The sequence below is a fragment of the Thunnus maccoyii genome, chromosome 2 (genome assembly GCF_910596095.1).
Source record: "Thunnus maccoyii chromosome 2, fThuMac1.1, whole genome shotgun sequence".
NCBI classification, from domain to species: Eukaryota; Metazoa; Chordata; class Actinopteri; order Scombriformes; family Scombridae; genus Thunnus; species Thunnus maccoyii.
The window spans coordinates 24,241,227-24,265,037 of record NC_056534.1 but is presented as its reverse complement, the minus strand read 5'-3'; the positions used below and the strand labels follow the sequence as shown (position 1 = coordinate 24,265,037).

The window sequence follows — 23,811 nt, the reverse complement described above, 5'->3', positions numbered from 1 at the left end:
CCCACAATATCCCAGTATTCATTGTCATTCAGGAGGATGAGTGATATTTCTCTATGGGGAGCGCCACTGAGCTAAATCACTTGCTTTTAAAAGCATTCTAATATATGCATTACTTTTCTCTCCATTGTCATTGTGTGTCCCTGGACTTGGCCATTTCCGCTGTCCCTTTGCATTACCCTTCAGCAGAACTGTCCACACAACTCCCAATTCCTCTCTACTTTAGCACAATGCTCACGATACTGTACAAAGACACCAGAGAATGGAGCGCTGAACTCGGAATTCAATTACTCACGTCCTTCAGAGATGCTGGTTTCCAGGTGAATTAAGCCTGGCTCTTTGTCCAAACCCATTTTCGACCTGAAAGGCAGACAAATGTGTTTCAGGAACATCACCATTGGTCTTTTGCCTTCGGGCAGATGCCACCTACCGAAGTTGCTGTCTGACCTGAGGGATTGCATGCTGCAAAGTCAGACAAATTTATAACTACAGAGAGGTAAAGTCAAGTGCTGTGACATGGTAAACATCAGCAGCATTGGCTGCAGGCATTACTGTGTCTTTGTCTTTATTGTGGATGGCAGTTTAAAGTAAGAGGAAAAGGGGACTCAGGTTTACTGTGATGTAAATGTTCAGAGCCCCCAGAAGGTCCTTTTTACCCCAGAAAGATGGAGAGAGACATTTCCTGACATCATAATGAGAGGAAAAGCCATTGATTTTCTCGCTACAGTAGGGATGCCCGCAGATGGAATAGCATATAATCATTACGGCATTAAATATGTATTAAAAAGACTGGAGGATCAGAGGAGAAGCAAAGGCAACACACGCATGGAGGGGGAGAGAAGAGGGAGGTATAGAGACACAGAAAGAGGGACAGAGAAAAAGAAAGAAAGAGTGTGTCGACAGGTAGCAAGCACTTACATGGGGAGAGACATAAAGAGTCAGTGTGAGGGGAATGGGAAGCAGACACAGTGAGAGACAGACAGAGACCACCATAGCATTATACTTATTGGTACTGTACTATTGGTGATTTCCCAGATGAAACACAGCTGTGAATAGGATGGCCTACTTATCCAAAGCACATTTCCATTTTAACTGAATAATCCATTCAGTCTGAATAATCCATTCAACTCTTTGAATTAGTGGAGCTATATGGTTTGTTTAAACTTGTATATTTTGACCACACACATCTGTGTGAGGAGACTTGGAGTTAGAACAGGTGGGAAAAAAACAGAACTTAGTCATGAGATGGAGCTGTTGCCTAGCAAACACATACAGACAGCTCCAGATGTTTTTGTAAAGATTTGTAATGTCATATGCAGAACAGTTCATGGCTGCACTGGCTAAACTCGCAAACTGATTATAGCTGAATTAGGTGGAAGCTCTGTTTGTTCAAGTTTGCGCCTTACACAAACAACCTGCACTGTGTGACTGAGCACTACTCAGGTTGACTAAATCTCAAATCACCTTACGACTCTTCATCTTCCTTACATGTTTGGTGGCCACATGTACAGCAGACGTCAGCTCCCTCTGCAGCCTCATTACCAGGGCTACCACCACACCTACTGCATAGTGTGAGTCCCAAAATAGAACTCTGACAGCTTCTGCAGCATCAGCCCTCCAGGCTCCCTTCACTCCTGGCTGCCCAGCTTGTTACTACCCTGACAGTTCCTCTGCAGTTTGTTGAGGTGAAAGCTTTTTGTTACATTTTATTTACTGTATAGAGGCCAGACATGCTAACTACCACTGCAGACAGCACCTGTGTGGTGTTGGTGAGACCATTTTGCTGAAGAAAAGATGGGGGACCTGGAAGCAATGATGATACAAAAACTCTCTACATGATGATACAAAAACCAAAAAATTTCCCTGGATCGAATTATTCTGTCACTCCTCTGAATACTGATGCTTCCACTTTGACTTTTAGAGAAGTGACAAATTCCAAAGCATATATAATTATATCCTCTCTTAATTGTTCAAAGGCAAATGATGTATATGGGATTGACCCAGTATTTATCAAAACCCATAAGGAGGCACTCATTCCTCCTATTTCAAAAGTTGTTAATTGGTCCATTAATGAAGGACTTTTTCCAAGGGCCTGGAAAACTGCAATAATTACACCAGTGTTCAAATCAGATGAATACATGGTCTTTAGTAACTACAGACCCATCAATATCCTTCTGGCAGTTTCAAAAGTTGCAGAAAAATGGATCTCTGAACAGTTAATATCACATTTGAATGCTTCTTCCTTCTCATTGCAACCTATGCAATTTGGGTTTCGAAAACATCATTCCACTGAAACTACAAATTGTCTTCTTCTGGAAAATATTACGACCAAATTGGACAAGGGAGGCGTGGTAGGGGCTTTCGTCTTTGATTTAAGGGAAGCTTTTGAGACATTTAATCATGAGGTTTTGATTACATAAGTTGTCAAAGTTTCATTTTTCACCAAATATAATTAAATCGATTAAAATCATACCTTACTGACAGAATACAATGTGTTTTTGTAGACCATAAAACCTCATAATTATGTTGGTGTACCTCAAGGTTTCACTTTGGGTCCTCTGTTATTTAGTTTGTATATTAATGACCTACCTGAAGTTTGTCCACCTACTGTAACTTGTCAGATGTATGCTGATGATATGGTCGAATCTACATGCTAAATGCAAGAAGCAAGCCGCAGAAGAACTATCAGCTTCAATAGTCAATATCTCTAATTGGTTAACAAATTCATGTTTACACCTCAATGTCAGCAAAAATGTATGTATGTTTTTTTTTCAAAGTCTGCAAATAGAGATCCAGACCCAGATGTTATAGTAGCAGGGAGAGGACTATCAGTAGTGTATGAGTTTAAATATTTACTTTATGATTCTCTCACACATAAAATAGTCTTACCAGCTAGACACAGACAGATAGGACCACATTACAACCAATAGAAACACTTCATAAACTGACTTTGAAGACATTGGATAAAAAGTCAAATTCATATCATCATTGTAAAATTGCAACTAAATATGATTTTTTAAACTGGGAAAGCATGATCAAATAGATAGATATTAGATACAGATAGATCAGATATTTTACTTGTGTATAAAATTTTTCATGGTCTGGCCTCCCCTACACTCGATGAATCCATTAAACAAAATCAAAACTCATCTATCAGTGCTACTACCAGAGGGAATTATAAAATACCACATAGAAAAAGTGGTATTTTAAAGTGTTCATGTTATTTAATGTGCATTGTCCCTTCTTAAATAAAATAAACGTAAACATAAAGATACATGTAACAATTTAAGTCTAGCTACTATCTAGCAATTTAGTCTTCATCTGAAAAAATAAAAGCAATGACTATGCAACAGTCCAGATGGGAGCATGATGCCATAATTTGGGTTTAAAGGTCTTGCTGACAGAAAACTTCAAACTTGACAAAGGTTTATTTTATCTCGAAGGAAAACAATACTGCAATTGCACCCAAAACTGATTTTGAAGCCTCATTCCACAGCTGAACACTGTCGATCCCATAACTGTCTGCTACAGATGAATATCAGGCATGTCAGACACATGAATAATGAAAATCTTAAAAACCTTTCCAGCTTATGTGTTCCTCACTTTGTGGCGAGGCAATGGTGTAGTCTGTCCACGACATTTACAGTGTCAAGAATTTGGCTTTGAGTTCAACATTAGTTTTACTGATAGTTGTCATGCAATTATTGTTTATAGCAACAAAGCAACAGATAACTGCAAGAAATATATGATGTTCAAGAACTGGACAACCCTTACTCTGGACAATACTCCTCCTAGCTTTGAGCTTTAAGCTCATCATATAATTCATCTAATTATCATCTTGATAGCTCTAAATCTTGATCTCCAAGATTTGAACTTGTGAAGCAGCTCATACTGTTAGGAAAACCAGCATTAACTTAAACACCTTACCAGCAGTTTGTCATTATTTCCATATGAAGGCAACAATAGCTGTTATCAATATAAAATACCAGTTTGAATGTTATGACTAGTTTTGGAAAATGTTAAGTAGTGTCAAGTATACTACAAACATCTAAATATGACTACATTTTTTTTGTTTGTTTGTTTTATTTGGTAATGCTTTATTTAATGAGTCTGTTATTTACTAATAGTTAATTTCTAAAAATTTCCTGGGAAGGATATGTAATTTGCAATACACAAAACCTCATTTGGACAATCTGTTAAAGGAGCAAAACTATACAACTGTCTACCCACTGAGTTGAAAATGCAGCACAATATAATGTTTCAAGAGAGGTGTTAAATCATGGCTAAAAGACAAACAACAATGTTCTCACACCTAATACCCCTGTATACACACCACTGTATTTTTGTATATGTATTTGTGGGTGTATTTTTATTTTCCTTTTTTATATATTTTTTCTTTTTTCTACTTAAACTTTTTAAAAAAGCGGACAGGTGTTGGACAGGTGCATCTGGTGCTTGTACATAATTGTATGTTGCAGTTCCAATGCTATTGTGATATCCATGTCAAATAAAATAAATTTAACACTTATTATAGTGAAAGACAGTCTCTCTTTGAAGGCGTTTATGGTATTATATTTATTTGTACAAATAAAAAAAATGACAGAAGTAGCTGTGTAAACAATTCAACCCCTGATTATTTTTGCAAATCCACACACCTGGCCAATCACTGTGTGTAGTGGGTGTGAATGTAGGACTGTCTGTTTCAGAAGCAGCTAACACCCACCCAATTCAGATGTCACAAAGGTGTAGGGGGAGGGGGTTTCCGAAGCTGTTCTCATAAAATATACTGGCATCTTAAGAGCCAGTACAGCCAAATGCCAAGCCAATGTAACCTACCTAGTTACATAGGCTTATATTATTTATTCATGAATTAATTAAAAGTGTGCAAATTGAACAGTTTCTCTATCTTACTCATAAACACTACCAAATTACAAAATTTCTTCCAGGAAACTTTCAAGGAAGCTATTAGGAATTTATGGAGATGAATCAATTGCTTAGAAGTTGACTATTTTTCCAATTGATTGTTTTAAAAAAAAAAGGATATTGGGAGGACAAAAAGTAAAAAAAAGTAAATGCATAATTTTATGTGATCATTCATTTTATGTGAACAAAACATATAAAGTTTGTGATTATGCTTAGTAAAAATTCAAAATGTTTCATTTACAGAAAATAACCACTGTCTAAATTGAAATAATGATTGTGAAAATAACAGTTACATATTTTCTCCAACTCATTCAGCCCTAAACTAAATAAAACAAAAAACTCTCACTGACAATTTTAGATCTAGCTTATGCATTTTCTCTTGCTCACAACTTGTCCAAAACTCTGTACTTACCAGTAGAAACGATTGGGAGCCACTCTTTCATGCACCAGTTGCCACCTCCTCCCAAACTCCACCGAGCTGTAGAGCTGTAGCAAGACAAGCAAGCACCAGTGAGTATTTATTCACATACCATCTTAACAGCCGATCAAATTTACCATTTCGTACAACACAAGCCATTCTGCCATCACATGCTGTTTGCCCTCAAAATGATATGCATTTGAACATGATTTTTCTCTGGGTTTGTTTTCACACGTTGATTTACTTATTACCTCAGTCATCCTTTTAACTGCAGCAGTGTAACGACGAGTGGGAGACGAGCTGTCTCACATTGTCACACACACACACACACACACACACACACACACACACACACACACACACACACACACACACACACTGTACAAGTTCTTTATTTGAATCCACTAAATTAGATTAGAATTTACATAAGATTCAAACACTGCAGAGGAATAACGTGGCTTAAGGACATTTAGGGATACAAGCACCATTGTTTCCCTTCCCACACGACTACCCATTACTGCAGAAACCTTACACAGATGTTTGTCACACACATACACACACATACTGAACTACAAGTTAAGAATGGAAATGTAATTAAAGATGAGCAGGGTGCAGGTTTTCCTGCAGTAGAGAAAAGTACATTGCTGTTACATGCCTGTGAATGGGAGGGGGAGATGGGGAGAGGAGCCTGACTGAAGCGGGTGGTCTCAATACAGCCATTGTTCACTAGTAAATCACTGGACTGCTGTGATTTCACTACACTACACAGAAGGGGCTGGGGATGCATGGGAAATCTCTGTGTAATGGAACTAATTGTCCATAAAAATAAGATCATTCTATAGAGATTCGAGAGGACTATTTTTGCAATATTAAAGGGTTAGTTCACTTAAAAACAGTGTCATATTCAAAAGGGTTTTTTTATTACATTTTCAAGTCTTTACAGAAACAACTTTCCAGTTACTCTAGATAATGAAAACTGTGGTATAGCTACCATAATTGATATCAAAAATTCAAATAAATGAATAATAAATCAAAAACTTTGTACGCGGCCATGGCTGGATTAGCCTCTTAGACTGTGCACAAGATTTTCCTCTAAATTTTACTTTTTTCTTGTGAAATACTGAACACTTTCACTGCTTCCGGCCTCTTAAAATCCTTCAAATGTAACAATCCAAAAGTGAAAATAACCCTTTGGTTGAACTGCTTACCAATCATGTCCAAATTAAGAATATAACATATGAAGAGTGGTCATGATGAGGTAAAAAAGCAATGAGTTAGTTTGTGGTAATTTAATTAAACACAACTTAATTTAGGAATGTGAGAAATGAGAGCACAATATATATTAAAATGACCCAAGTTTTAAAGCTAGATTTTGACACAGGGCCCTCAGGATTTGGCAACAATGTAGGACTCTAATTCAATAAACATGCAATTAATTAAATACCAAAACCAACTAACACACAGTGAAACTGGGGCTGTTTTGCCTGGCTGGTTATCTAGCCTTATGCATGGAGATACCTATAAAGGTACATGAGACCTTTTTTTGTTTTTTTTATCTTCATAATTTGGGTGAACTGACCTGTTTTACATATTCTATTGGTTCTTCAGTAACTCAACAACCTTGACAGAGTGATAAACTCACTTAAGTCCTTTTTGTCTCCAAACTAACCTGCATTCTCTGACAAAGCACAATGACAAATCTGTTTACTCTGTAGCTTACAGCTGGAATTTAATGAGGCATAAAGCATGTTTCAATGTTTCAGACTGGACTTTTTCCATTTTAAGCATGAGCAGTCATGCATAATGTGTAAACAATTATTTATTAGTGGATAACAAAAATGTGACTCTGTCTGTTTATATACATTTATTTTCTAATTGCATTTATTTATTCTATCCTGAAGGGTGAAGTGTAGGCCTGCATCCATGATACAACAGTCTCTCCATCCCATAAAGATTAAGGTTTTTGTTTAATTATATCTTTACCATTTCTCAGCACAAAGACATGAAAGTGCCCTTGATAACTCAACAATACAACAGGTTAATGTTATGGCCAGAAATAGTGCTGTTCCTGGCACCAAATCAGTTTCCTCGACGGTTAACATAGACTTTTCAAAGTATTTTACCAATCGCTCTAAGATCAGTTCTAATTGCAACAGAGTTATCCCTTAATCTACTGCAATTATTAACATATTGGTAAGCATTCAGGAGGCAGTTTAATATATGCATCATGCGGACCAAACAAACATTTTGAATCAATAACAGACAAGTTCCTGAACACAGTTTGAAGTGCTGCATAACTCCCGCCAAAACTGAACACCAACCCAAAGCCCCATTTCTAGAATACTAGCTAAAATATCTGAAATAAACCAATATCTTTACTTTTTCTTAACATACATCATCTAGATGTAGTGTAATTACTCGTTTGGCTGTACTAGATATTTGATATATTCAGTAGATATATCTTTTTACAGCCTATATTTACAACCCTACATTGCAAACCAGAAGAACCACAACTGTTGTGCTGATTTGTATCATACTTCATGGCACGGCTCTAGGGAATTGTCGTTTTCAAAAACTATTAGTGTTTTTCCTAGAATTGGAAGTTGTAAATACTGACTTGAGAGTACACTGAGGAGTATAAGGGGATGGTAAACACACTTGTGTAATCAAATTTTAAATATCTAATTGTTAAATGGGTGAAAATTAATTTTAACCATATTTTACCCATATGTGATAGTGCCCCCAGCTGTTGACTATTCTCATATGATAGTCGAGGTCCAGAGCTCTCCATAACAGTTGGTCCCATGCCTGAAGCCCCTTTTGTAACTGAATTATAAGCCTTCAAACATGCACCAAGGTCAAGGTTTAAAGGTCAGTATTTCAAAGCAAGAGCCATGTAGAATATTCATACTGACATATGTTACTCTTCAGGTCGAGACCTTTCAAATTATGCATTTAGTTTAGCTCTACTTAATTTTCTCATTTTATGGATAAAAGCCATCTCAGGCCTAGTTTCAGAGAGCAAGCTGAAGGCCCAATATATAAAAGAAGCTTTTTATTTGTTTGTTTGTTTTTTCGTTTTAGTGGAAATAGTGACGGAAATGACTCACCTTCAGAGATTACAATACTGCTGACAATCTAGGGCATTACTACAGGCTTGGAGGAAGGCCTGGAGTGTTTGGGTTAGGGTTAGGGTTAGGGTACTATTTACACAACCCTGAAAATTTTGTGTATATTTATGATTTTTGATTTTGGGATTTTATGTCAGCATGGCATACAGTAGAATAAAAACAGACAAAAGTAAGGTAATAATAATAATAATAATAATAATAATAATAATAATAATAATAATAATAATAATAATAATAATAATGAAATAAACAGAGTAATATTAAAATTAAATTGAAATTTTAAAATCTATTTACAGAATGTAACAGTAATAGTTTTGAAATGAGATATAAAACTTGAAATGAAATATTGACTGTACAAAGGAAATATGGACTGTACTATGGACAAAGAAATGAAGTGTATGAAATATATGAGGGTGACAAAAGCAACAGTTAAATGTGACATGTGCATAAATAATTATTAATTTATGTAATAGTAATGGTTGAATGCAATGTACAATCTAAAATCAAGTTTAATGAAATATATGTGACAAGTGACAAGTGCAGGGATGAGCGTGAAATGTAAAGACAACCCCGTCCTTAATGTGGCATTGATGCACACATACACACACACACACACACACACACACACACACACATACACACAGTGTTGGACTACTTAATTGGATGACATGTCTCAATATTAATTGAGGAAGATTGTATATTTTAAGATAGATGATTTCATATTAAATATCCTCAGCCACATAGTCTTGGAAATCTAAAATTAAATGAGCAACTTCATATTTAACAATCACAGGCTATAAAACAGCCTTTCTTAACAGAGATAGTGGCGTTTGCAGTCAGGTTGCAGCGGACAGCAGCAATTATAAATGGTTTGAAGCCCACAACCCAAATCAGTAGTGGAAAGTGCCACATCTGCCTGTAACACAATGCCCTTCCGTAGCCTACTGCTATCAAAAACTGACAAAAAAAGTTATTTCCCAGAATTAAAGGAGAAATATTTAAAACTGGCCTTAACATTAACCTATTTTATTGCTGTCTTATCAAGGACACTTTCGTGTTTTTGTGTTGAGAAATTTTAAAAAGAAAACCTTAACACGGTGACAGTGAGGAAGATATTTTCGGGCGGGTCCTTGCAAAGCCTGTAAAGCTTCAAATTCAGTTCTTTTCTGCATTTAAAATCCACATTTTTGATTTAAAGAACATCATCCAACAGTTACACAAAATAACACAAATAACGTAACAGTTCAGATAACTACACAACACAAAGACAATAATTCAAACAACATGCAACTACATGTTTTCAGCGATAGCAGCGTCCATAGCAACCACCACAGCAATGATAGAAAGCCTGCAAAAATCCCCATAATAACTGAAGAAACTAAACATCATATGCATTCACTGAACGAAGATTATGAAAATGAAATGCACATCTCTTGCTAAAAATGTTATCAAAATGTATTTTAATGATAAAACTACTTTAAAATATTGCATTTTCCACTGAGAATAAAAGGAATGGCAGCCTTTTTTTTTGTTTGAGCAGACAGAAACGTGACAGTCACATGACGTGCACACAGGCCAATAGAAAATAATAAGCCAAAAAAATTTAGGCATCTCACAATTTTACAGCCATTATTGCAAAACTAACAACATAGTATTACACAAGTTGATGTAAGACTGGGTTGATGATACTCACTCAAGCTGTATGGCATGCATGTATATTCCCATGTCAAACAGAGAGAGACAAATGGCACAGGTGATGAGATTTCCATGACATCCATGCCAAGCTGTGCTAAGCAGATGCAGGAGAAAGGGAGTAAGGCTGCGGGAGGGGGGGCAGGAAATCACTTTGACTAATTATCCTCCTACAGCAAGTTAGTATGTAGCCAAGCAAGTGACAGTGAAGAGGCAGTGAGCAGGAGACAGTGGGAGTGGGGGTGGAGGTGGGGATGGGGAAAGGGGTCGGCACAGCTTTTACAACCTCCAAAGGTCTCTCAATCAACAAATGCAGCAGCACTGCCAAAAAGAGGTGAGGAAATTGAAAGAGAAGCAGTTTTGGGGTGGAGATGATGTGTGCAAGGTACAGGGCATGGGTGAGCAAGTGGGTGGATGGGTGAGGAGGTGAGTGCATGAGTGAGAGAGCAGGTGAGTGAGTGAGTCAGCACCTGACATACAGAGAGTGAACAAACGGCTCAAATGCAGGTAATGAATCACAGCCAGTTTTAATATAACATCCAAAAAAAATGTCAAAATATCTGTCAACTTCAATATATTTTTTGTCCCATGCTAATGTGTCAGAGATGCATATAAGAGTAAAAATCAGAAGTATTTAGACAAGTCTACGATTTATTTTACTTGAGTAAGAAATGATATATAGAAAGAAGGAGTAAAGAAGGACATTCTTGAGCATTATGTCTCAAGGACACTTCAAGATGTCAACAGGAAGAGATCCAACCACCAATCCTTGCGATTAATGGAATTTTTGCTATGAGCAGCAGCATCACTTCTGCTCAAGTATTGTTTCCGCATCAAAAAACAGGGAAAAAAACCCTCAATATTCTTATTAGATACATAATTCTTCTAGTACATAATATAATGTAGAACTATTTGGTGTGCCTTAAACATCCATAAACACCATCGGATTATTGGTTTATTATTTATTTTAATTTAAGAGTGGTTTGAAAACCCAGACCTTTCTTTATATTTATTCATACACCGCATGCAGTCAGAGTAATTCGTAGCTAGTAATTTAGAATCACAGCTGAAGTCTCAGAATCATCACACAGCAAACTGTAGGTCTATGTAGTAAAAGTGTGTGTGCGTGTGTGAAGGATTATACCCAGTGCCAGCGGCAGACTTAGGCTGCCTGAGGGGAAGGGGCAAAAAAATATAAAGGGTACTTAATACATTCAATGGGTCCCCATCAGCAGAGAACAATGATGCATGTTTGGTAAAAAGGCTACATCCCCAATTAAGATTAACATTTTGGAATGAGGATTTGGAATATAAGGAAACAACACCTCTTAAAAGGGTTTAGTTTTTAAACATTTATTTGAAAATGTCATAGCATTGGCAATCATCCTTGAAAGACTGGGCAGCTCTGTCATTTGCAAAACATCCTCATACCAAAATGACAGAATAGGTTTATTTCCAATGACTCCCAAAACAACCTATAAGAGTGTTTTCAGTGCCCTCTAGAGGACGGATGTGGACCAGAAGAATGACCCACAGGACCCTTTTATAATATAATGATGTTTTATGGTGTGACAACGCTGTGGTTAAGGTAGGGCTAGGTTTAGGCACAAAAACCACTTGGATACGGTTAGGAAAAGGTCATGGCTTGGACACCCGAGCCACGGTGACTCACGGTGTCTTTTGTGCAGAAAGCTATTTGGTTAGAAGCAGGAGGCAAACACTGGTCTCATGTAGAAAAGGCCACTTTTTGCCATCTACTATATAACCAAGCCACTATCTAGCCATCCCCCCTACCCGCTGCCTTCTGATAAGGAAGTCACCTTATATTGATATCACCTGAACACCGTCACTTCCCCAGGCCATAATAATCTAGATCTATACTGTTGTTTTTCTTGAGAGGATAGGCTGGTTATTTGTTGTGGGTGGTAAGGCACTGACATACAGCGCTAGAACTGCACTAACCCTCTTGCCTTTGTCATGTATGTTTTTACTCCTACCAAGGAAGATATGTTTTAAGTTTGTAGCTTCGTTTGTTTGTCTGTTAGCAGGGTTTCATGACAGTTTTTAACATGGCTAGGTAAAGGTTTAAGTTCTGCTGGGCATCTCTCTAATTGCTAATGGCCAACGCAAATGTACCTTTATCACTTTTATCTCCTCCCTTGCTGCCCCTGGCTGGACTTTGCAGATCCTTTTGTATTACCTTCAATTTTGTGTCTCTTATTAATCCAAGGGTTGTAAACGCATTTTGAGAAAAGAACACTTTAATGATTTCCTTGAAGGTTTTACTAAACCACAAGGTTGATTTCCAGTTTGTACCAAATATAGTATATAATATATAGTATAGAGACGATTAAGTACATATCTAGCTATCTAGCATATTGTTTAGCATGTTATACAGCTTTGGACAGGCCTAAACATAAACTTAACAACATTTAATCCATAAACTTGTTTTAATTGCAAAAAAAGCTTTGCTGTGACCAACCTCACGCATTGTAGTAGTATCAAGGTTACAGCTTAGACTGCACTGACCCAAATAATCTAAATGGGGTGTAACTGAGCAAACTAGTGAGTAGTCCTGTACCAAAATCAATCAATTCAATCAATCAATTAAAGGACCAGTATGCAGGATTTAGTGGCATCTAGCGGTGAGGTTGCAGATTGCCACCAACTGAATACACCTCTCCCCCTTCCAAGTGTGTCGGAGAACAAATGATGGCAGTGAAACCCAAAAAAAATGTGAAAGGCCCTCTGGAGCCTGTGTTTGGTTTGTCCGTTCTAGGCTACTGTAAAAAAAAATGGCAGCGCAACATGGCAGGCTCCATGGAAGAGGACCCGCTCCCTATGTAGATATAAAGGACTCATTCTAAGGCAATGAAAACACAACAATTCTTATTTTCAGCTGATTATACACTAATTAAAACATACTTGAATCAATGAATATTATATTCCATTTCTGCCAATAGAAATCTTATAGACTGGTCCTTTAATTTCTACCATAATGGCTAGTAATGGCCATACAATAACCATCTGCAATAAAGGTAAAATGGTTAAATGAAGGTAGAATTTCAAATGCATGTTGATTTCTTTTTTTTGCTTTCTGAACTCATTCTAAAACTTAATTTGATGAGTTTTGACAATAGCTGTGGACGACATGAGAACAAAATTGCTGCCTGTTTCATCTTCATATTGTGACATAAACTATTAGACCACAATGATGCTGCACATAATGTAACTCTACCATGCGTAGTTGTGATTTGACAGTGCACAACATCACTTCAATTAGAGACTGTAACAGTGATACCTTCAGATGGCTGTAAAGAGAGTCATCAGTGTGAAGGAGTATAGGATGCTAACTATTGTAGATGACTGATGCTGTTAAAAATCTACACTCACTAATGTTAATTCTGTCTTGCAAGCATTAATGCCATACTCAGAATAAAATTTTATTTTTTTCTGTGTTCACATGTCAGCTGGTTGAAGAATATAAAATGAAAGTGGAAAGACAAGCAAAACATGAATAAAGGTATCTGTTTGATTACAGAAAGGTTTTATGGGTGTGCCTTTACCAAATAGAGTGATTTTTCTTGGCACCAGAGTCTGCTCTATGTCGCTGGATAGACAATGGCACACCTTCTACTGCACCTCTCCTCCCACTGAGGTGCACAGCAAGTCACTAAGATGCCAAACCAATGAAGTCGAGGAAGTAACCTCAGTGCACCACAGGAAAACACCAGTCCAACAATAAGATAGAGCCCAAGAAGTCAGAATTATGACTCGCTAAGTGAAATATTCTGACTTTTTCAGTCAAAATTATAAGATATACATAAAAGTTTTGAGCTGTAAATCAAAATTATAACATACTATGTTGAAATTATAAGATTATAAATCAAACTAATTGATTTATAATCAAAATTTGATTTACTAAATCAAAATTTAGAACGATATGATTTAAGTTAAAATCATGAGGTAGTGATTCTCATTTAGAAATCAACACTGACTTCTCTTAACATTGACTGAAAAGCCATCATTTTGACTTGCCATCTCAACACAGAATTTCATAAGATTAGTGAAAGTTTAAACCTTTCATCCTTTTTTTCTTTTCCTGTAGAAAAATGGCCTTCTGTACCAGCAACTACCTGAATTATACAATCCACCCTTATCCTTCAAATAAACTTCATGAACTCTGACTGTGTGTTTTCAGCCAAACTCTTGTGTAACAGGATCTCACATTTATCCAGCTTGTTCAGAGGCACTGAACTGTTGTTGCTTATCTGACTTAACTCTTAGCTTCTTTTCATACCTTTGAACAACTGATTGCTAAGCTAACCTTGCCCGTTCTCTCACCTTTTGGTCGTGGCTGTAGGCCAGAATCCAGTCCTCCTGCTCAGGGTGGAAGAGCAGGCTGAGAATGTAGAAGTTCAGCCGGTACTTCTGATAGGTGGCTCCCTCATCAGAGCTGATCAGAAGACTGCTCTCCACCTCCGGATCAGTTAGCAGCATGATCTGAAGAGAAAATGACAGATGGATGAGAGATTAGGGACGATGGCACTATGACATGTTCCATCTAATTTGAAACCTGCACACAGTAGTAACAAAATTTTAAAAAGCAGTGGCAAGTGTTTTTTTCTTTGATTGTTCTGAAAAACTTTTCTTTTCTCTGTGCTGAATTCTTCCCTCATATGTTTGCACTTCACTCGGGTGTTAAGACAGAAAAAAACAGAGACAAGTCAATCAAGACTGACTGGCATATTGAGATATAAAGCATATTATTACAACTTTGACTGCAGATTAGCATGTAAAAACTTGTCATCCACAGTCAGTTTTCCACTGATGATGCCATATCTCTAATACTAATTTGTATCTGTTGGGCTTGATGATATAATCAGTATGATACATCTTGCAGAAAATGTATGTGTGGTTTGGAGTGGTTGTGTGTGCCTCATCATTCGGATTTCTGCTGTTTGTCTCACTCTTCATTCTCGCCGCCTATGCTCAGTCAGGCCTTGAAAGCGCTAATTTCCCATGAGCTCCTTTCTTTTCTTAGAGGGCCGATATATATATATATATATTTTTTTGCCAAATTCTGGCACAGTCCCCAGAAAAATCACAAAGAAATCTCCTGATAATATCAGATGCAAATATAATTGAATCAGTGGACCTCTAGACACATATCATTAGAAGAGTGTACAGTAGCAGAGTCTTTGGAAAGGCACGCTTGTGGGTGTGTGATCTATGTATTCATGTGAGTCTATGAGTGATGCTGCATACAACTGTTTGTATGTGTGCTCATGAGTGATGTTTACAACCGGTACTGGAAAATATTTGCCCCTGGTATTACCATTTTATAATGATGCATATACAAAGAGCTCATGTTCCCACATAAAATCCTTTAGAGGTGAACTCAGAACATACTCAATGGCTGGTCAGCATATTCTATTGTTAGTTTCCCTAAAAAAACCAAGTCACAATTACCTAAGGCCAAACAAGTAGAATCAGGCATAATGATGAAGCAATGTTACCCTTAACATATGTTAGAAATGATTACAATTGTTAATTTCATCGACATCAATATTTGATACCAAGAATACACCTTTCTTAGCAGACTATTGGACTAATGACTGTTGAGATTAATTGATAATAATTCAAATTAGTTTATTAATAAATGTCAGTTTTGTTACCTTGACAACTGAATAACACAACAGTGATTCAAGCTAGGTAAATGAAAGGTAAAACAAAAATGTGTTTGGCACTAGTTTTTGTTTTTTTTCCTGACACATGATAAATCGACAAATCATGTATATTTAGTCAACCTTTTACATTTACACTGTGCTGACTATACAGGATAATAGTTAAAGTTAAAAATATTTAATAATCAGATTTGGTGGTCAAACACATCATGAGCAAATGCCAGTTTGTATACCTGTGTTTGGTAACCCTTTAAAAGTTTAAATAGTTATACTAAAACTGAAACAAGTATAAAATTATGTTAATAGGACAATAGGACAATATATGTCCAACAACTAGTCATAAGACTGTTGAACAGGTGAAGTGTATTGGGGGGCAGGTAAACAAAACTTTGCAAAAATGTCATTAAATTCATCTAACCAGCCTTTGCACACTTTGCAAAGAAGTCTGGCACTTATTTTCCTCATAAACCCATCATCATCCGTGATGTAGTTAAGAACCCCATGCAGTCAAACCTCAAGTGGTGAAAAACAATGTAGAAAACATGATGGAAATATGACAGCGAAGACTAAAATGTTTTTGAGATATTGAGATTTTTTTCAGCATTTCCACACAGGGTTTTTTTGTGTTTTGTTTTGTTTTTTGGATACGTGAAAACATTGTGCATAAAAACATGTGGATAGAAACCCAACTAGAGTGTGTCCCTCATGCTGCTATTTCTGAAAAATATCTGCAGTCCGCAAGCAGGCATAGTGCAATAAATATAAGCGTGATAAAAGCCACAACAAGCTGTGCTGGAGTCCTGTTGAGGTTCTTGCGATGCCCTTGTCGCCAACAGGTTGTTGAAAGTTGTTATGTAAGTGCAGAGAAAGTAGTGTCCCTTCGTTGCACAAAGGGGCTTACGTTTGGTTTAGAGATGGCCTTTGGCATGAAAATATCTGTGTGCCCATTATGTCGTCAGACAGCAGAGAGAATGAGAATACACACTGCTCTCACAGTCAATATCCTTCTCAGTATGGCACCGTATGGCAAAGTGTTTCTGGTCTCTCATGCTAGTGAGTCATTTGTCAGCACTCGCTTGGGTAACAGCAGCCGTGGTGGGCAGACCCACTAACACCAGTTCATCAATCACAGACGGCAGATATAATGCCACATACGTGAGCCACATGCTGACCAATCCAATCAAATGCACTCAAATGCTGTCTGAACTACAAATCCCAATTAATGTTTTGCTCACTCCCTGGAACCGCAACACAGCTGGAATAGCAGACAATTTTATGATTGGCTGATGTGTTTCTGGTGAATGGGAGACATTATATGATCCGGCATGCTTACAGAAATGCATATTCCACTATATACATCAGAATATGGGGATAAACACACCCTGGTGAGGTGTGTAAATACAATATGGAGATTACTACAATGCAAGAGGCTTTGTTTTTGGTTTGTTCTCTTCTATAAAAAAAACCTTTTATAACCTTCTCAATCATAAACAAATAAGGGAAAAGGGCTATAGAACAGATGCCACAATACAGAAAGGATTCCTATAGCATAATGTTATTCAGTTCCAGGAAATGATGGTGTGAAAATATGGGGACTTTGCCTCGTTTGCATTCTACAGTCATTCCCTCCCCTCAGTGCTTTCACATGCACCTTTCCTGCATGCAAAAGAGGCTCAAAATCTGATGTTTGCATGTTGATGTTTACATGACATCTCATAAATTAATTTTGTGCAGGCTCCTCCCAGGCCACACAGCATGCTAATATAAACACATGGCTATGAATAAGGATACTGGATTCCACCACGTTATGAAAAAAAAGAGAAATCATGCTCAAAAAAAACTTGAAAAATGTACTTCATAAAGTTCAAATAAAGCAAAATATAAGTGGAGAAAATGCATATTGCTTTCTATCCATATTGTGTGTAGGAATGTATTTTATGTTGCATTGGCTGCTGAAGTCATGCAACATTTAAGGGACACAATCGTTTTGCAGCTCAACTAATAAAGTTTTTAAGTAAATTTTTAATATGAAAAGTGGCCTGACTGATGCACTTATCACAACTCTACAATGCTTTTTACCTGTTTTCAGCAATATGAATAGCTTGTTTTCAGCATTATGAACTCTGTTTCCCACATGAAGAAGCTGTTTTCAGCATGAAAGTTTAGCTGCTTCAGAAATTTTTAACAGCTCTAGTTATTTTTCTGTCGGTAGAGACAAAAGCGGAGCTAAAAAGACAGTGAATATCAGACTCACATTCCTCAGGTGGTCAGAAACATAGCTTGAGATGAACTAATCTTGCTCCGTGTCTGCTCGACATGTAATTGAACAATTGTTTGCTAACAATTATTTGTTACATGTTACAATAAGTTTATAAGGCTTGTTTTGGAGTTGTTCTGCTCCCAAGTGCAACTTTTAAGAGGGCTATTATGGAAAATCATTATCTAAATTTTTAGCATCTTGAAGAGATGGTAATTTAACAAAACAGTGTTAAGGTCCACTTGCTAGCTCTTTTCCTAATTATTAGCGACATCCACTGCTTGCCTTTTTTGGATCTCTCAACTTCATCAGCTGATAAAGGCATGATTGAAAGCTCTACAGAAATCTAGTAAGTGGACCTTGAGTTAAGAATTCCTTGACAAACAGTAAGTTAAGACATGCTGAGAATTTTGGCATAAGAGATGTTTTTAAGGGCCATTAAAGCATAAAGTTTCTCTTTACTACTTCATAATTATTTTTTTTTAACATGACGAAATTGTATTATTTGAACGAGCCATTCTGAGCTGACCTGCTCTCTAATGTCACATCTGCAAAATAATGACAGTGATACTCAGAATATTACTTATAATTTCATCTTGAACTCAAGTTTGTATAGATTGCTAATCAATCATATCTATACTTCATTCATTAAGCATTAATTAAGCATTCATTAATGTAATGTTACTGAACTCAAAACAGTCAAACTGGAGCTGAAACATTGTAAACCAAACAAGTTTTGGTCTAACAGAATTATTTTTAATGAAAAAAAGAAAAGAAAAGCATCAAGGCAAATTCCTCCCATTAAAGTAGAATGATCTGATCAGCATCCCCGGGAAATTAACCATAAAACTTTTCTTATCAGCACTGACACTGACACTTACACAGTTATAGAAACAGAATAACATTTTTCTCTTTGGACCAGTAGACTGTGCGTGTGGGTGCATGCATGTGTGTGTATGAGAGACTGTAAATTATGAGGCCAAAAAGGTTGAAAATGACAAAGGTTAATGAAGCGTATGTGCAGGCTAGAGGACATTTAAGATATGTGTAAGGAATAATTCCGCCACCGCAGGACCGTAAATACTCAGAGATAGAATATTAATGAAATTAGCTTCTTATTTTCTATTTCACACAGTCACCCAGTAATTGAACTGTGACTCCTCTCTATAAATCTGTGCCTAATTTCCTGCAATAGGCCTACCCTGCAATAAATCGTTTTCACTTGCTGCCAGACTTTAAGCGGGTTTAGATTGGAAAAAAGCATTCAAAAAGGGGAACAAAGGAAAGAGCTGGAGATTTATTCTCTCTGGGGCAAGTCAATTTTCTAGCTTTACAGTGACAGTAACTTGGTTGGGAATGATTTAATACAAGTTAATAAACTGGTTTCACTTGATTCCTGAGGGGTATTCCATCAAGCTGGATAAAGGAAAAGCCTGGCTTATTTCGATAAGCCTCACAAATTTTCGTGAGAGTTCCATTCCATCACTGTGGCTTATATGATTCCCTGCTCAGTAACCAAGGTAACTTATACCGCAGAACTAGCTTGCTCCATAGGAGGCTAACTGTCGAGCTTAATTTAGCTGCGTGTCAAAGAATGTCAGATGGGCAGAAACAAACTCCATCAAGTGTCTTTTCACGCTCACGTCACTTTTGTCATGTCTGTGTTTGGAAACATTAAATGGAGGGAGAGACCTTTACAAAAATACCTCTTTCAGTTAATCCCCATTTTACTAATGGTCACTTTGGTTTTGGAGTGAACCTTTTTAATTAAAAGCTTAGCATTTATAATTTATAGAAATAAAAATGTCCCAGTATTTTTTTAAGTTATTTATTTATTTATTTATTCATTCATTCACCCACTCACTCATTTTTGTTGAAGCTGTGAAGACAAAAAGAAAATTAAATGAAGTCCAAATCATGACCTTCTGGTGTGTTTAAGTTTATACAGTGGAAACAGCTTATAGTGATCACAGTTACACAGATTACAGTTATCATGGATACAGTGAGCTTATTAAGGGTGTGCCCGAATCCAAATACATTATTTGGCAAAGCAAAAATGGTAGTAGACCTCCTTTGTAAGATAATTTATTCATAAACTGCCTCAACAAACATAGATACAAATACAAATACTGGGCTCTCTGCACATCCCTACTGCTTATATGGATCAAAAAGCTCACAACAGAGTTCTTCATTCCTATATAAAATTCATGCCGTTTAAATAATTTGCCTATAGTAATCAAATAGTCTGCTTACAGTGTTCGTTCTGGGTCTTTTCATACATATGTGTCAGAGTCTGCTCTCCCCCTCACCTGTTGCTGTGGGAATTATCCAATCATTCAGTCTCACTCTGCTCTGCCACACCCCTCATTAGTTCAACCACCTTCACCTGGCGCTCCCACCTGCTCATCATCTGCAATCAGCCTGAATATAAGCTGCCTCAGCCCACTCCCTCCTTGTCAGATTGTCTACACTACTATGCTAAGTCGTTTGCTTTCTTCACTGGACTGCCTTCCTGGTTTCTGATCAGCTTGTCTTCGACCATCGCTCCTCGTCTCTGCCCCGGTAAACCCACCAGCCTTCTGTCCCTGACTCTGAGTTCTGCCTGCCTGTTCCCTGGTCTTTGTCTGCTGTGGGAGTGGAAGATCGGGGTTCAATTTCCAGTGGAGTCATACTCCTTAGAACTGTGTTTCTCCGACCGTGCTTATATTGCCTTGGCATCGTGTGAAATAAAGACTACTAAGTTTATACCAGTGTCATTTGTGCTGCTATTGGGTCCATCCTATACCCGTTACAGTACAATCTGACCAATTATGGATCCAGCACACGAACCCTCACCGCTGAGTCGCCTTGAAAGGATTGAAGGCGTCCTTCAACAGCATGAGGCCATGATGACAACAGCTGTGGCTGAAACCAAACAGGCAGCAGCAGCCCACGAGCAGGCGCTAACAATGTTAGCTGGACAGCTGCAGCAGTTAACAGCCCTGCTAATCCAAGCCCCTCAAGCCTCTGGGGCTGCTTCTCCTCCTGCTCCGCCTGCTACCGCTCCTGCACTTGCTCTAGCCCCTTTGCCACCCATGGATGCCCCTGAGCCCCGGGTGGGAATCCCGGCGCGCTACGAGGGTGACCGAGAGACCTGTGGCCCTTTCCTCACCAACTGCTCTCTCCTGTTTGCTCTGCAGCCCCGCACCTTTGCCACTGAGGGAGCAAGGGTTGCATTCGTCATCAACCATCTGACGGGCAGAGCTCGGTTATGGGGGACAGCCGAGTGGGAGAGACAGTCACCAGCCTGTGCTTCCTTTGACCTGTTTGCCACAGAGCTTCGCAAAGTGTTTGGCTTGGATACCTGTGGTCCTGAGGCAATCGGAGGTCTGATTGGACTGAAACAGGGCGAGAGAACAGTGGCAGACTATTCCATAGACTTTCGCACCAGAGCCAGCCGAAGCAAGTGGAACAACTCGGCCCTCTGCGATGCATTCCTCAACGGGTTGGCCAACTACATCAAGGATGAACTGGTTTCCCATGACCTGCCCACCACGTTGGATGGGGTGGTTGAGTTGGCCACCCGCATCGACCTCCGCATCCAGGCCTGGCGACGAGAGAAGCGTCAAGGGGGAGGCCATCGCCCTCTGCCGTCCCGCTCCCATGGGGGTGCCGTCGCAGCCAACTCTGCCTCCTCTTCAGCTCTGCAGACAGGGGATCCTGAGCCTATGCAGCTGGGACGCACCTCCCTCACCCCAGAGGAGAAGGAGCATCGCCGTAAGGCCAACCTCTGCCTTTACTGTGGAGCAGCAGGGCACTTCATCTCCAGATGTCCAGCAAAGAAAAGCCAGGGCTCATCAGTAATGGGGGAGATCCTGGTGAGCCCAACTTCCCTAGTGTCTCCCCGTCCCCAAAGAGCTCTGCTCCAGGCCCGGCTCCTCCTTCCGGACGGTCCCCACACCATGGCTACCTTCATTGACTCTGGGGCTGATGCCTGCATAATTGACGAGGAGCTGGCCCTTCAGTTGGGGCTCGGGCGGGTTCCTTTGCCACAACCGGTTCCCGCTAGAGCCCTAGATGGACACATCTTGGGCAACGTCACACATCGAACCTCCCCTGTCCATCTGCTGCTCTCTGGCAACCACCACGAAACAATCCAGTTTCACATCCTGAGCTCACTCCGTCTGCCTCTCATCCTGGGGTATCCTTGGCTCCGTCTTCACAACCCTCACATCGACTGGGTCACGGGGGCCATTCAAGGGTGGAGCCCCTCCTGTCATCTCAGGTGCCTGCAGCAAGCCTCCTTGCCACTTCACTCCCACAGCCCCAGCTCCTCGCCCGATCTCTCCAGGGTGCCGCCGGAGTACCACGACTTCTGCCTAGTCTTCAGTAAAGCCAAAGCCACATCTCTGCCTCCGCACCGTCCCTACGACTGCGTTATTGACCTCTTGCCTGGGACTTCACCCCCCAAGGGGCGCCTGTACTCCCTGTCTGAGCCTGAGAGAAAAGCCATGGAGACTTATATCAATGACTCTCTGGCTGCGGGTCTCATCCGTCCTTCTTCCTCTCCTGCCGGGGCGGGTTTTTTCTTCGTGGAGAAGAAGGACAAGACCCTGAGACCCTGCATTGACTACCGAGGGCTAAATGACATTACTATCAAGAACAGGTACCCGCTGCCACTCGTCTCCTCCGCCTTCGAGCTGCTCCAGGGGGCCACCATTTTCACCAAGCTCGACCTGCGCAACGCCTATCACCTTGTCCGCATCAGAGAGGGAGACGAGTGGAAGACGGCCTTCAACACCCCGACAGGGCACTACGAGTACCTCGTCATGCCATTCGGCCTCACCAATGCCCCCGCCGTCTTCCAGGCCCTGGTAAATGACGTTCTTTGAGACATGCTCAACCGGTTCGTCTTTGTCTACCTGGATGACATTCTCATCTTCTCCCAGTCCAGAGATGAACACATTCACCATGTCCAAGCCGTCCTCCAGCGCCTCCTTGAGAACTCCCTGTTTGTTAAAGCTGAGAAGTGTGAGTTCCATGCCTCCTCAGTGTCCTTCCTGGGGTACATAGTTGCAAAAGACAGTTTACAGATGGACCCAGCTAAAGTCTCTTCCGTCACCTCCTGGCCTGTTCCTGAGTCCCGCAAACAGCTTCAGTGCTTCCTGGGTTTTGCCAATTTCTACCGCCGCTTCATCCGCAATTACAGCTCCGTGGCAGCTCCTCTCACCGCCCTGACCTCCTCCAAGGTGCCTTTTCAGTGGTCACCTTCCACTGACAAAGCCTTCCAAACTCTCAAGACACGGTTCACCTCAGCACCCATCCTTCAGATGCCCGACCCTGAACGCCAGTTCATTGTGGAGGTGGATGCCTCGGATGTGGGGATAGGGGCTGTCCTGTCCCAGCGCTCTGCCACTGACCAGAAGCTCCACCCATGTGCCTTCTTCTCTCTGCGTTTGTCGCCTGCCGAGAGGAATTATGATATTGGCAACAGGGAGCTGCTGGCGGTGAAGATGGCTCTTGAAGAGTGGCGGCATTGGTTGGAGGGTACCAAAGAGCCTTTTCTGGTCTGGACTGACCACAAGAACTTGGAGTACATCCGATCGGCTAAAAGACTGAATTCCCGCCAAGCCCATTGGTGCCTGTTCTTTGCCCGGTTCAACTTTACCCTCTCCTACCGCCCTGGGTCTCGTAATGCCAAGCCCGACGCCCTGTCCCGGCAGTTCC

At 39.6% G+C, this 23,811-nt stretch overlaps 1 protein-coding gene across 2 annotated transcripts in view; it reads right to left on the bottom strand.

Annotated features, from left to right (window-relative positions):
* The window catches only part of LOC121912675 (VPS10 domain-containing receptor SorCS1), a 177,088-nt gene that overhangs the window by 41,791 nt on the left and 111,486 nt on the right, over positions 1–23,811 (bottom strand). For both annotated transcript variants that reach the window (XM_042434986.1, XM_042434976.1), the window contains exons 4-6: positions 14,506–14,664; positions 5,333–5,406; positions 293–357 (exon numbers count right to left, since the gene is read on the bottom strand). In XM_042434986.1, coding sequence (XP_042290920.1) covers positions 293–357; positions 5,333–5,406; positions 14,506–14,664 — 298 coding nt within the window. The remainder of the gene's footprint in view (positions 1–292; positions 358–5,332; positions 5,407–14,505; positions 14,665–23,811) is intronic.